Source organism: Triticum aestivum, chromosome 1A (assembly GCF_018294505.1).
Source record: "Triticum aestivum cultivar Chinese Spring chromosome 1A, IWGSC CS RefSeq v2.1, whole genome shotgun sequence".
NCBI lineage: Eukaryota > Viridiplantae > Streptophyta > Magnoliopsida > Poales > Poaceae > Triticum > Triticum aestivum.
This window is the reverse complement of record NC_057794.1, coordinates 589,087,355-589,102,190: the sequence shown is the minus strand read 5'-3', so window position 1 is coordinate 589,102,190 and position 14,836 is coordinate 589,087,355. Positions and strand designations below refer to the sequence as shown.

At 42.9% G+C, this 14,836-nt stretch overlaps 1 protein-coding gene across 1 annotated transcript; it reads right to left on the bottom strand.

Moving 5' to 3' along the window:
• Nucleotides 1-1,006: 1,006 nt before the first annotated feature.
• Nucleotides 1,007-10,685, bottom strand: LOC123182948 (putative disease resistance protein RGA1). The gene is made up of 5 exons (XM_044595653.1): nt 10,340-10,685; nt 8,252-9,170; nt 2,230-4,850; nt 1,499-1,719; nt 1,007-1,399 (listed from the first exon to the last, which is right to left on the bottom strand). Exons 1-4 carry the CDS (start codon nt 10,637-10,639, stop codon nt 1,705-1,707), a joined length of 3,855 nt encoding a protein of 1,284 aa, XP_044451588.1. The 5' UTR covers nt 10,640-10,685; the 3' UTR covers nt 1,007-1,399; nt 1,499-1,704.
• Between the last annotated feature and the right edge of the window lie 4,151 nt (nt 10,686-14,836).

Sequence of the window (14,836 nt, the reverse complement as noted above, 5' to 3'; positions counted from 1 at the left end):
TCATAGCGAGTGGGGTGAGGACTGACAAGGGTGCCTGATTGCTCAGGGTGTCTTCAAGAGGAGTACCTAGTGTGGGTTGCCTCGTTTGCCTCGGTAGCGAGGCTTGGGGCGCTATGTTGTCCTGTCTTGGCTGTCGTTGTGGGCATGGGCATCCGGGGCACAATGTACTCCTCCTTCGATGCCTCATTTGCGATGTCTTCCTCGAATTAGGCTAGCTCTTGATATCCACTTGCCGATCTTCTAGGTACTAAGCGTGGAGAGTGTGTTGATCTAGTTTGCTTGGAGTTGTTGTCGTGCTCGAGGTGTTCAGATACGGTTGTGGCGCGGCTTGTGTGCTCTGTGTCTAACTCTTCACTATTTATGGCTTGAGTTTGAGCATGGCGAGTAGGGTACCATATGGTTTTCACTTTCAGTTAACTTTGAATAAATAAATAAAATCAGAGATTTCCGTTATTTCGATAGATACTGAAATAGTTGCCTTTTCAGTCAACATTCAGTTCAGTAGTACACACAGCTTCAAAAAATTGCCTAATTATTCCCCAAAAAATCAAAATATTTGTTTAGGTTGAAATCTATTTCAAGTGAAATTTGACGTCTCTCCGAGGCCTTGTGCCCTTGAAGCAGGGCAAGCGCATGGTTATGTTGTTTTTCCTCACCCTCACCCTCTCCTTCATTGCATCTCGAGGACCTTCTCCACTCACCGGTGCTCCTCGCAGCAGCCAACCTTGAAGCTGCACCTCTCATCTCTACGTACAATCATCGAACCACCTGGGACTGGAGCGTGCCAACATACCTCCTTGTAGTTTGATTTGGACATGCTCATCTTTCATTCAGAAAACAACTGTACACAGTCACATAATTAATCTGACAATCTAGCAGAAGATTATGTACCACCACATCATCCCGAGAAAGTGTCATGCTTTACAAGTGTTAGAGTGTGGCGTTGAATTGTACTACATCATGCTCAACACAAGCAAATAACAAAATCACCAGACGGTATAAATGCAACTCGCAGCAAATATTACAAGTAGAATTCCTTTGGTCAACGAGGATGCATGAAACTAACTGAGCCATGCACTAACTAACTTCTCACCGAAGTTATCACTCTTTTTGTTCTATAAAATGCTATGGGGTTGCCCACCTTTTGTATCTAAGCAGAGATAAGCAGACACACCGAAGTTACAACAAAACCCTGCACTTGGGCAGCGTCCTAGAAGAAAACAATAACATGGTTGCAACTAAGCACAAATAGGAGATGTCGGCGTTGGCAGTACAGAAGATGGGGGCCAAGTTCAACAGGGTGTACTCTGAAAGTCTGGAACCATGTAGTAGTTCTGTAGAACAGTATAGATGTTGCAGCCTCCAGGCTCTCTGGGAAATTTTGAGCACTACTTCCATGCTGCACATAAGAGCAGGTAACTATGAGATAATGTAGACCTGTCGGCGCATCAAACCGGGGGTGCACAATGATGTTTAAGATCGTGGAGCAAACGGTTACCTTGGTAGATTTACGTAGAACGCCCAAACCGAATAATATAGTTGAATCTTGCAAACCAGATACCCATTACCATAGCTCATAATAATCTTTGCTCCTGATGGTCCTCTTTCAACTCCATCAATTTAATGTCAGACCGAACAAAAATCTTTCAGGTTGATTCAAGCCCTTGATTTTGCAAACCTGCGCGTGTGCAGTAGATACACTGCCTACCAGACAAAAGACTGCAAACATAATGACAATTCCTTTATTCATTCGGAATAATGATGACAAAACAAAAGCATTATTGAAACATTGTCATTCAGATCAAGCAAATTTGGTTCCTAGTGCTGAGTGTAATGCACTGCTACTCTGCTACTGTGTTTTAATAAAAATGGTTGTGTGCATCACATAATGCAGCAGCCAGGGGTATTCCTCCTTTCGAAAATAAATGTCTAATGCCCTGACCAGTGCTTCAAACGAATCACTATCTCAGTTAATATGTCTTACATTGGTAGTGGCGCACCATTACTAGACGTGCTCTCAGAATCAGAGAATTCATCCTTTTGCTATGGCTATACCATTTGGCACAACTAGGTGTGTTCTAACGAAGTACATGAATATCTATCTAGACATTTATGCATGGAGAAATGTGACATAATATATCCTATTGTAACGTCAAGAAAAAGAAGTGACATTAAGCATTGCAAAAATATGATTAGTATGACAGAAAGCATGGCAGGACAGATATGTACCTTGTTTTGTATGTGAGCAAGCTTCTTGCTCTCCTCTAATTTACACCACTGATAAAGGTAATAGCACTCATCAATCTCTAGGTTTTTGAGGTTGGTGAGTTGATGTATGCCCTCAGGCAATGACTTGATACCATGACATATATGGATAGTAAGTTCCTTGAGAGAGGCGGGCAGGACGCATACCGTTTCTTGGTTGTGAGTGCGCTTCATCATTCCCTCCAATGATTCATTAACCACATGCTCTAATTTAGGGCAGTTGCTAATTTTTATTTTCTGAAGGTCGGTTAGTTGTTGTATGCTTTCAGGTAAAGACCTCAAGACATCATTGGAACACACAACAAGTTCCTTGAGAGAGGTTAGTTCGCCTAACCAATGTGGCAGTGATAAATTGTGGCAATAGGACAAGTTTAGTGACTGCAGCATTGTGAGTTGCCTCATGGTCTCATTCAACTCTGTTACACCATTGCTCCACCTTATTTCCAGACTTTGTAGAGATGCGAGCTCACCCAACCATTTTGGTAGTTCTTCCATGTGTTCGTCTTCTAGGCATAGTGCTTCCAAAGACGATAGATGATGGGTGATCTCTGGTGAGCCGGTTAGATCACCACAATTGTGAATTGACAAAGAAGATAGTCCGGTGAAGTGTTGAAGCAACCTCCACCGATGAGGCCCCTTACAGTATTTAACTGACAACACAATAGTTATTGGAGAAGTGGAGGAGGAAACACTGGCGTGTGACACAGTGCACTCATCCAGTGATGATAACACATTATCACTGTGTGATATCACCCATGATTTAGCTTTAAGCAGAGACCTTTTCATCCTTAACATGGGGCAACCATGTATTTCCAATATTTGAATCACATGCTCCTCATCACTTGAGTATGATGTGTTCCACTCTTCCACGTTTGCCATATCTCTGAGAACCAACGAGACTAGGTTTGGTAGTTGGCCCACCAGCCACGCAGGAAAGCTGACACCATTGTAACCACATATCTCCAATTTCTTCAATGTGCTTGGTGGCACTAGATTTTTCAGCAACATTTTGTCATAGACAAATCTCTCAACACCTCTAGTCCACTCCAATTTCAAGTCCTTGAGGCTATGCTTTTCCACTAATTTGATACGATCTGCCTCTCCTGGGGACTTCACATTTTCAAGTTCAGATATCTGCAGCTCAACAGGATCTGTGGATTGTAGCAGGACAAGGTTGCTGCTAGATTCATCATCATCACCAGCACGCACCACAAAGTATGGTAATGATACTGTACTACCACCAAGATGAGGTATTCTGGAAAGAAGGTCACATCCCTTCAAATAAAGAAACTTCAAACTACCAAGTGTGTGTATACTTTCTGGTATCTTTGCAAGAAGTATGCATTCCGAAAGATCCAATGTATGCAGCTTTCTCATGCGACAAATACTTTCAGGTATGCTTTCAAGAGAATGATTATAAGACAAGTCCAAATGCTCTAGATCAGAAAGATTATTGCCTAAATGGTTGATCAGACTTTGAAAGTAATTCCCATAATGATTTTTTTCCAATGGTGAACCAAGTAAACATGATCTCTTCCTATGATATTTGGTATCATCATATTCTAGTTGTGGTTTCAAACATGTATCTTTTAAGTTCAAATATCTCAGATTGGTAAGACCCACCAAAGCCTCTTGAAGACGATAAATACTATAACAATGTGATAAATCAAGATGCGCCAAATTTTTTAGACTCCCAGGAAACATTGGCAATGTTGTCATATCTCGACAACCAGATAAGTTTAAGTACTTGAGTTGAATGAATCTGCCCAAAGCTTCAGGGAGCTTTTGAAGTACAGAATGGTCTGAAGATAAGTTTAAGTACTCGAGTTTGGTAAAGGCCCCCAAAAATTCTACTTCTTCGCAACATTGAACATATGAGCTGAATGATAAGTTCAAATACTGCAATTTGGATAGACCACTTAGATCTTCAGGTATCTCTCCGATATTTGGGCAGTATGATAAGTTCAAATACTGCAGTTGTGTGAGGCTCCCCAGGAACACCGATATACCTCGAACACCATAGCAATTTGATAGATCTAGATGCACCAATTCTTTTAGCCTGCTAAAAGATTCAGGCAGTTCTTCAATTCTTGAACAACCCGCCAAATCAAGATACATTAGACCCTCAATTTCTCCAATTGACTCTGGTAGTGCTAAGATTTTAGGAGATCCATGAAGGTTCAGATAAATTAATTTTGAAAGCTTGGTGATACTATCGGGAATCTCTGCATCATGGATTCTTGGAGCACTAAGATATCTCAACTGCTTCAACACGTGAATAGAATCTGGAAATTTATGCATGGAGCACTCGCTTAAGTCCAAGACACGCATGGACTTAGCAGATGAAAAGGCAGCGTCATGAAGTTCACTTTTGTCACACTCCATAAAACGAAGTGCCCTTATCTTGGATGACTCCAATGGCTTGGAACAATCATTTAGCAATGCAAAGTGGCAGCAACCTCCCCCTGTGTTGCCTTGTTTGCTAGCAACATGTACTTCATCGACCATGACCAATCTTGCTAGATCATGCACCAAATCGTGCATGGTGAACAATCTATCATTTTCATAATCCATTCCTGTAGTCTGTAAGGAAAACTTAGGAATGTAAGTTCTTAATAGACCAACCATTTTTTATATTAACGCATTTATTGCATGCTAAACTAGTAAAATATAATGGCATGGGACATACTACAAATAGTAAGACAAATGCACTTAATTGTGTAGGTCAAACACTCGTGGTATGTAAGTCACGGGTTAGTGAACTAATTGTGTTATTTCTAATGCTAATTAATTCTGGTAGTTGGTCAAAGTGATGCACAAAAGGAAAATTGCTCAAGTGAGATTTGGGAAGCTGCGGTTATGTAGTGTTACATGCAGAGACAACTTGGAAATCAAAATTTGGTCCAAAGAGTGTGAATTGTTCGCAGCTCGTGTCGCCTCCCCCGTGGGCGACTCGGGAGGGCTTAGCCGCCGCCGCCTAGTACCTCCAGCACCTTTCTCCCCCTCCGCCGCTGCCAATGGTCGGCGCCGGGCAAAGCCCGTGCGTGCGACGGCCACGGCGGAGGGTCTCTCCTCCCATTCCCGGATCCGCGGCGGCGTGGGCGTCCTGATCCGCGGGGTGCGGCCCTCCCGACGGTGTGGCGGATCCCGGAGGCGGCGGACTCGCGGCGGTGCACAGGTGCCCAGATCCATCTATGTGGGACCCCCGGTAGCGTGCGGGCTCCCGGCGGCGGCGGGATCGGTCGACGACAAGCTTGGGCAATGGCGTAGGCCGCGCGGTGCCGGATCTCATCGCTCGTGGCGGATCTAGCCACTCCGGCCTTCGTGGAGGGACCTGGACCAGGGGTGGCGGCCCCGTCAGGCATGGCGACGGCGCCCTCGGCTGGTGACATTCGCGGGGGTGGATGGATGGCGTCTTGACGGCGTGGGCGGTGAGTCGCCGCTGGATCTCCTCCGCGCTGCAGGTTCTCTCCCGCTGCACTTGGTGGCTTACGATCGCGGTCGTCGACCTCGATGCGTTCGCGGGGGCTGGTAGAGGTGATATCGGACCAGAGGAAACTCTGGATGACTCGTTCATCCAGACGGTGGCGACGACCAGGGTCGTCGTTCTCCTCCTTATAGGCGTTGTCGAGGTCCCTGCCCTCTACCCCGACCCCATGCCCGGATGAAAACCCTAAATCTCCTTAGATTGGGCGGCGGCGGCACTGCGTGTGTCGTAACCTTCTTGGAGGCGCCGCCTGGGGCGTTTGGGTGCTTGGTTTGAGGAACTGCATGTGGAGGGGATGGGACCAGTGGCAACAGGTGGTGTTTCGCGTCGGAGGAGCGGCGTGGAATCTAACACGTCGACAACGGCGGGTCTCAGCGGCATGGAACCGCGGGGTCTCGCCGGTGGGCGTGTGATGATGGACGAGTGCAGCATGGTGGCATTGTCTGGCGTCGTGGTGGCGTTGACGACAGCTAGACCGGGCAAGGTAGATGCAGCAGTACATCACTGAAGTTGGATTGGTGGCAGGTGGTTGCGGCGGCCTCATACCCGGCAAGCGTCCTGGTTGAGGAGTGCGCCGGACTGGTGGGTGCCTCATACCCGGCAGGCGTCCTGGTTGGGACCTCAGGTCTTAGATGTTAGGTTTGTCTGCGAGGTCTGTTTGGTATTAGGCTCAGACTATCAGCATCCCTACATCAACTGGATAGGAGTAGCGACAGATGTTACCTAGACGGTGACTTTAGTCTTACTGTTGTATGACTTTGTAAGGTCTTGTGTGAATAATTAATAAAGTGGCTGCATGCATCATCCAGATGCAAAGGGGGGAGGGTCCTCCTCCTTTTTTAAAAAGATGCAGAGACAACTTAAATAAAATTTACGCACCAAAATTTGAAATTCTCGCTGCACCTGAACATTAATGTTGATTCTATCATACTTCCATAAGATTTAAATTATATTTTCTATTACGAAACATAGCTTAGAAAAATAACATTAATATTCTAATATCTAAGCATGTGCTAGGGGTGAGTTTTGCCAGCGTATAAACAATGGGCATCTTCATAGTTTCTAATGTTATTTTGAAAATAGTATGTCGTAAGAAGATGCAACTTTATAATAGGGTACATCGTACTACGTAACAATAAATATAGTAAAAACAAGCAGATTATGAAATATAATTTTTTGTCCATTATTTATCAAGAAAGCATAAAGGGTGCTTATCAAACCTACGATAAAGAAGCATAAAGTAAGTTAATCCAACTTCTTGAATGATGCATCCATCCTCTATTCTGATATAAATTCTATGTAGATGAATTTTATAGGTGGATATTTGTATTTCTTTAGACGTAGACCTTGCAAGACAATAATTTTTCGCTATTTATGATTTCATATTCTTATGATTAGATGTTATATAGGAATAAGTAGAAACCACAACTCCTTTCCTTTACGCGTAAAAAAATGATTTCGACAGTTCATTTGTTTTCTTCCAAAATCCTCCATTTTAGTTCTTCCACCCTAAGATTACAATGTATTTTCAATTATGAAGTATATCTTAGAGAATTACATCAATATTTGTGTCATGACAGCAAGCAACGATCCGATTGTGGCGTACGTGCGTGACGTGCTTTTGTATTCAGCCGGCCGGCGACGAGTTTACTAGCGAGGTAACCTACGTCGCTGTGTACATGCGGTACAGGCTAGCTGAGAACATGAAGCAAGACCGTCAGCTCCGCTTCATCGTCTTGGTCGTCCATCGTTACATGTCACCGAAGAGTACTGGCAACGTGGCCCGAGCCAACAGATGATAGCAGGAAAGGTTGGCCATGGCGGGGAAGGAACCTGGGTGCGTGATTGATAATTACTGAAGTACCCAAAATGCCCTTAACTAGTCAATATACTACCCAAAACCTCTAGTAGTATTGGTTCATCTGGGCCCTCCAACCCACATAAATGAATGGCCCAAAATTGACTTGATGCACTGTAAAAGGTCTCGGAGGATATCCCAGGGGCGTGTTTTTCCTATGTATGTATGAACAATAACTATCTTTTGAGAAGTTATTTGAAAAGTAGTATGTCGTAATACCATAATGAGATGCAACTTTATGACACGATACATCGTAAAAGATTGCGTAAAAAATATCGTAATGGATACTTGGCCATTATCATGCAATGTGTTTAATGTACATATACGAATCATGTAATTGCCTTACAATAATTCAAAGCAATCATAGAAATTGTTCACTTTATAAGGTATGTACTAACTCACCAGTGCTGACTTTGAATGTTCAAGGAAGGACAGGCCCAAAAGTTGCCTAATGCATTTCTCACCAAGCTGCCAAGTGGATAAATTGTTTGTTGCCTTGATGAAACCCAGAGAAATCCACTGATGGATCAGGTCATCTTTAACTATCTTGTAACCTTTTGGGAAAATCGCACAATAGGCAAAACATATCTTCAAATACGAAGGCATAACACTATAGCTTAACTTCAATGATGCAAGCGCATGTGTCAAGCTTGTATCTTCTGAATCAGATAAATTCCAGAAATCACTGTTTCTCACCGACTCCCATTCATCAAAGGAGAGAGAATGCAACATGTGTCCAAGCGATTGCGCTGCTAAAGCCACGCCTCGGCACTTACTTGCGATGTCCTGGCCTATGTGATGCAACTCTTCTTTGTCGTCTCTCAATTCAAAGTCACTCTTTTGCTTTATGATATTCCAACACTGGTCATCTGTTAGTGGTACTAATTTGTGAGGTTGAATTGTACAAATTTTCTTTGCAATGCCCTCATAGCGTGTGGTAACTATAACAACCACCTTGCCACTCTCTTCAACCTTTAACAAACCCATCAACTCTTCCAAATGAGAATTGTTATCTTCCCATAGGTCATCTAAAACAATCAGTATATTCTTATTGGCAATGAGCTTTTGAAGGGAATTATGGATCATCTGCTTTCCAGTGTACCCACTCTCATTCTCTTTCTGTGATAGTTGTGATATTATAGAATTGCCAATTTTCTTCAAATCAAATGTCTGGGACACATAAACCCACACTTGGGAGTATTCTCTAAATTGGGAACTATTGTAAACCATTTTTGCCAAGGTTGTTTTTCCAAGGCCTCCAATGCCATAAATGGGAAGGATTGTGATCTCTTTTTTCATGCTCTTGGATAACGATGCCAATATTTTCTCTTTCTCCCCGGTTCTCCCAATTACATGTGTCTCCAAGGTTGACGATGTTTCCCGTATATCCGTAACCTTTGGCTCACTGGCATTAGTACCTTCCATTAATTCGAATTTCCTGTGCTGATCTGTTATTACTTCTAGACCCTGCCTCATCTTATCCATCTTATTGGCCATTGTAATCTCAGGGCCAATTGTGAGACAAGAGATCATAGTTGCCAAATAATTTTTGAAGGAGGACTGCAAGAGGGTGAGTTGTTAATACAATGTGAAATAGAAACTTGGCAAGTACTATAGTATATGGTATTACAAGTGTATTCATTCAACCCAATATGAAATGAGATCGAAAGTGCGATGAAAACTAGCCTAGAAAGAATGTGTGAGGAACAGGGGGAAGGAAAAGAAATGCAACAAGTAATAAGTATAAGTCCAACTCACCAATCAATTCATTTCTTGCACTACATATACTCTGTGAGCTATAAGCCGAGTGTGTTATATCGGGTACACGGCTTACTTGCAGCACCGTCACGGAGCCGTTGGCGGGCGGCGCACGGGCCATGTGGCAGGTACGTTTTGCTGTGAGATGTGACTTAAGCCGAGTGCATCCTAGATGCAACCTCGGCTTACATGAATGCACGCCGTGTCCTTTTTTTTTAAGACGAGTGCATGCATATAGGATTCACGGCGTACGTTGCTGTAAACCGAGTATGCTTTGTTCGCCGTGTGTCCTTTGAGGCATACTCGGCTTAGGTGTAAGTAAGTCGTGAACCCGTGTTTTAGCACTCGGCTTAGAGAAGGATACAAGGCAACGTGTGTTTTTCCTGTAGTGGGAGCTACTGGAGTGGTGGTAAGAGGAGCCGACTAGTTTCATGCAGGGTAAAACAAAATGAAACTGTTTCACATACGAGAAATAGTGTCCAATCTTTGTACGACCAAGAAATCCAGCGGCCGTAGCCCTTTCAAACTACGATGTGCAGCTGGATTTTAATCATCGTACAGGAGCCATAGGAATTTTGTCATCATATAGCACGATTCAAAATAAGATGGTATGAAAATGTTTCAGATTCAGGAGCCTATCCTCCAGCAGACTCAAGAGCTTAGTAGCTTAGTGGGTGTTTTAATTCTTTCCAATGTGGCAGCTCATTGTGAAGCCAAATAAGCTACCGCTCGCTCAGCAGTCAGCACCCACTGTGTGTCTGGATGCAGTAAATGTGAGGTGAGGGTACCGAGACACGTGCTTTTAGCATAGTTGTAACTATGCAAGGTGATTAATCTAAAGAAAAACTGTGCTAGGTGATTTGTTTTGTACTACTACAAGGCTTTTATTTCTCAAAAAGAGAAGAGTAGCATACAATACGAAAACACACTAATAACAAGTTAATGGACTTTGGTTTTCTCCACGTACGTACCTTTCGCGCAGACGGCTGTATGATTGCTTGCGTGTCGGCTTCGAATTCATCAATCATATCGGAGATCTCATACATGAAGTCCTTGAGCCGCTTCAGCCATAGACGTGTCGATCTATCCGTGATCGACCGCCTCTCGGCGTCCTCGAGCAGGGCATCGACACCCTCCAGCTCCATCTTCATCTTGTTCAGGTCCTCATCGAAGTTCATCTTCAGGGCGATCTGACCACCAATCACAGAACCAATCTGCTCACCCACCACCTTGAGGATGGCAGCGGCAAGCATGCCACCAAGCTCCGCCATGGCTGCTGCTCGCAGCCTGATCTCACGTCGGGGGGTTGAAGCTAGGTGGAGGGAGCAAGAATGGTAGGGTAAGACGTTTGTGAAGTGTGTGATGGGGTAATCTTATTCTTATTGCATTTGGGTGCCCGCAACTGCATCAAGCTAGTCAACTCTATGCCGTGTCTTCATCTTGTACGCATTTTATATCATTTTGTACAGATATGAACAGTTGTGCACATCGTGCGCACGATTTGTGCGGCCCCTTCCTGCTGAGAGCCTGAGACTTTGATCCGGTCTTTGTTACTTTTGTTTTGTTTTGCACATTCTGATACAGAGCACATACGCTAATGACGCTCTACATGCATGGTTGACAAAGCTATAGAAATGACGATGATACCTCGTCCATTAAAATTGAGCCGTTTGAATTCGCCGAGTTTATTGGCCGGCCCTCCATGCTGATACTGTTCAGAAAGCCATTTATTACCACGGCCATTTACATTACCTTTATTTTTACCAGAGTTGGGGTGGTTCTGGCATAATGTCTACATGGAAGGAAAGAACGTTGAGTCAATACAATCCGAATCTTGGGAAAAAATTAAATGAAAAAACAGGAATAATTAGGGAACTTTTGGAGGTAGGAAAAATATAGTCAAATGAATAGAAGCAATTAAAGTGATGAAAATCAGGAAAAAAACAGTTAATATCGGCAAATTGGATAATTAAACATGGGAAGAGTGTAGGTAAACGCACGAGGTGGTCCGGCAATTAAAATCGATTCCCCGCATAAGCGATGGTAAGCTATGTCGTAGTAGATTTATGTTATATATTCTTATATGTGGCGTGTTGCATCTATTCAGTTTGCTGCTTTTTTGTAACGACTTTGTAATACTATTGGGGCGTGTACATCTGTGGGCACAGAGACGGTGAGAGTGATCTCTTTCATTATTAAGAAAACCAAATTTAATATTTACAAGTATCAACCATAGATTAGGTGTCAAGACAAGTGGATCAGTATAAAGTTTGGCGTCCTTAATGTCTCACCAGGGCAGTTGCCTATGTCAACTCTATGCCAAATGCCAAGTCTTTGATTTCTTCATTTTATATGATGGATCGGTAATGAACAGTTGTACGCATCGTGTTAGCATGATTTGTTTGGCCCATTCCCGCGGAGACTTTTTTTTAAACGTGCCATTTTATTAATTAAGAGAGAAGGTAAAGAGGTTTAGGCCAAAGGCCGAAGTTACAACAAGCACTCTCGTGGCATAATATTACTCAAAGGTTTTGCTCCCGCAAGGCTCCTAAAGCGAGGCCTCCTCTTTGATTCTAGCAACAATGACTCCAGCTGGGACAACAATATTCAGAAAAATACATGCATTTCTCTCTTTCCATAGCTCCCAGGAGATAAGTAACATCAAGGAAGCAAGTGGCCTTCGCGAATGGGTTTTCTTGAGCGCACTATGGTCTCACCACTCCTTAGCAGAAGTCGCGGTCGCCCACCCATTAGGATGAACATCATGCAGTTTTCTATAAGAAGTTTTGGCAGGTGGTGTGAGAAGAGCTAGTAAGAGAAGTTTTGCAGGCGGTGAACAGCGGGGTGATCCCCGAAGGATGGAATTCAACTACTATTGTCCTCATTCCGAAGGTGGAAAACCCGGAGAAGATAACACAATACAGACCAATTAGCCTTTGCAACATTGTGTATAAGGTAATCTCAAAGATGCTGGCTTCTAGATTGAAGTTACTATTACCAAACATCATTAGTGAAACTAAAGTGCTTTTGTGCCTGGCCGGTTTATTATGAACAACGTCATAGTTTCATATGAATGCTTACATACAATGAAGAAGAGAAAGAAGGGGAAAGCAGGTACATGCGCGGTAAAACTTGATATGCACAAGGCCTACGATAGAGCAATCCTTACCAAGTTGGGTTTTGACAGTAGATGGATCGAGTTGATAATGGCATGTGTCACTTCGGTGGAGTACAAAGTAAGGTTTAATTCCAATGAAACTCTACTGTTCTCACCTACCAGGGTTTTCCGGCAAGGGGATCCCCTATCGCCATATTTGTTCTTTTTAAATCTCCCATAAGTTTGCATTTATTGTTTGCTGACGATTCCCTTGTGTTGATGAAAGCAGACCAACAAAATGCCCACACATTAATGTCAATCTTGGATGATTATTGTGCGGCTTCAGGCAGTTGGTGAGTGACGCAAAGTGCTCGTTCTGTTTTAGTCCTAACATGGAGGTGGAAATCAAAGCAGAGATATGCCCGGTTCTTAGTATCATGACCGAGTCTCTGTCAGATAAATATTTGGGCTTCCCAACTATGATCGGTGTGGATAAGGTAAATTGTTTTAAATGTCTAATTGACAAGATCCAGGTATTGGTGAATGGTTGGAAGGAAAGAACTATGTTCTTTGGTGGAAAGAAAGTGTTTTTAAAAGCGGTGGCCCAAGTCACCCCAACATATGCAATGAGTGTGTGTAAATTTCCGAAGAAAATATGCAAGGGGATCACTGACGCAATGTCACATTATTGGTGGGGGCGTGAAAAAACAAAAAAAAAATGCACTGGTTTGCTTGGTGGAAGATGTGTGTGCCAAAACAGAGAGGGGCATGGGTTTCCGGGACATCCACAGTTTTAATTTGGCTATGTTGGCCAAACAGTATTGGAGGCTGATAGATAATTACAACTCCCTTTGTGACAGAGTGTTGAGGTCCAGGTATTATCCCTCTGGGGATATTTTGAACTGCGAACTAAAAAAGGATCATCGTATGTTTGCCAAAGTATATGGGCCGGGATCCAAACTTTCAAGAAAGGGTGCATTTGGAGAGTTGGAGATGGAGCAAAAATAAATATTTTGGATGACTGTTGGATGCCTAATAGTGCCTCCTGCAAGGTGATAACAGTACGTGGTAGTCAGATACTTACCACGGTGAGTGAACTCATCGACCCATCTTTGGGTGAATGGGATGAACAACTCATTAGAGATAATTTTTGGCATATTGATGTTGAACGGATCCTACAAATTCCTTTGCATCATCAATCCACAGAGGATTATGTGGCTTGGCATCTAACAAAAACCGGGACCTTCTCGGTTTGATCAGCATACTATAAACAGTGGGAGGTTACTTATATTCAGGCTGACTTGGCTGGAGGGTTACACAGCGGATCCACTTCACACCCAATTTGGAGAAAGCTATGGAACCTGAGGCTGCCAGGTAAGATCAAGATTTTCTTGTGGAGATGCTTGCATAGAGATAGATAAACGGTAAAGTAAATATTTTTAGTATTTTTGGTTTATAGATCGAAAAGTAAAAAATTGCAAAGGAAGTAAATAGGAAACCAATATTGTAGATCGGGAACTTAAATGATGGAAAATAGACCCAGGGGCCATAGCACTAGTAGAAAGACGACCTTACGTGAGACACATTACTCCCGGTTTGATTTTGGTCTGGTACTAACGGTACCATTAGTCCCGCTTCGAACGGCTATGCATTAGTCCCGGTTCATGTTGAACCTTTAGTACCGCACGAACCGGTACTAAAGGGGTGGTGGTAGGCTGGCGTCAAGCCGGGGCCCCATGAGCCCCTTTAGTCCCGTTGTGACACAAACCGGGACTAAAGGTCTAACCTATAGTCCCGGTTTGTGTCATAAACTGGGACTAAAGGGGTCTAACCTTTAGCCCCGGTTGGAGACACAAACCGGGACTAAAGGGCAATTTTCAAACTCTACCCCCCCTCCCACCCCCCCGGTATCGCCTTTTCAGTTTTGAAAAAAAAACCAAAAAATGATAAAAACTTCAAAAATTAAAATCTTTCGAGATGTAGTTATGTTACTACATCAAGTAGTTAGGGAAATTTAAAAATATAAATTTCGACATGTTTTGCAAAAAAGTGTAATGAAAAAGTAAAACGATTATCCCTTTTGCATACGATGTCAAAAAAACGTATAATATATTAAAATGTTCAGCACGAAAATCCACATCCAATTTCGAAAGCCATAGGCCATTTTGCAAATTTTTAGAAACCTCAAATTCTAAAAGGAAAAAAAGTTATGCTCAAATTTCAGTTTTTTTAATTTTGGTTAAATCTGGTCAAACTGTGGTCAAACTACCTATTCAAGAAATATTAGTGTTACTAAATAATTATTCAAGAATATTAGTGTTACTAAATAATTATTTTAGTTTTTTCGAGTTTTGGTCAAATCTGGTCAAAC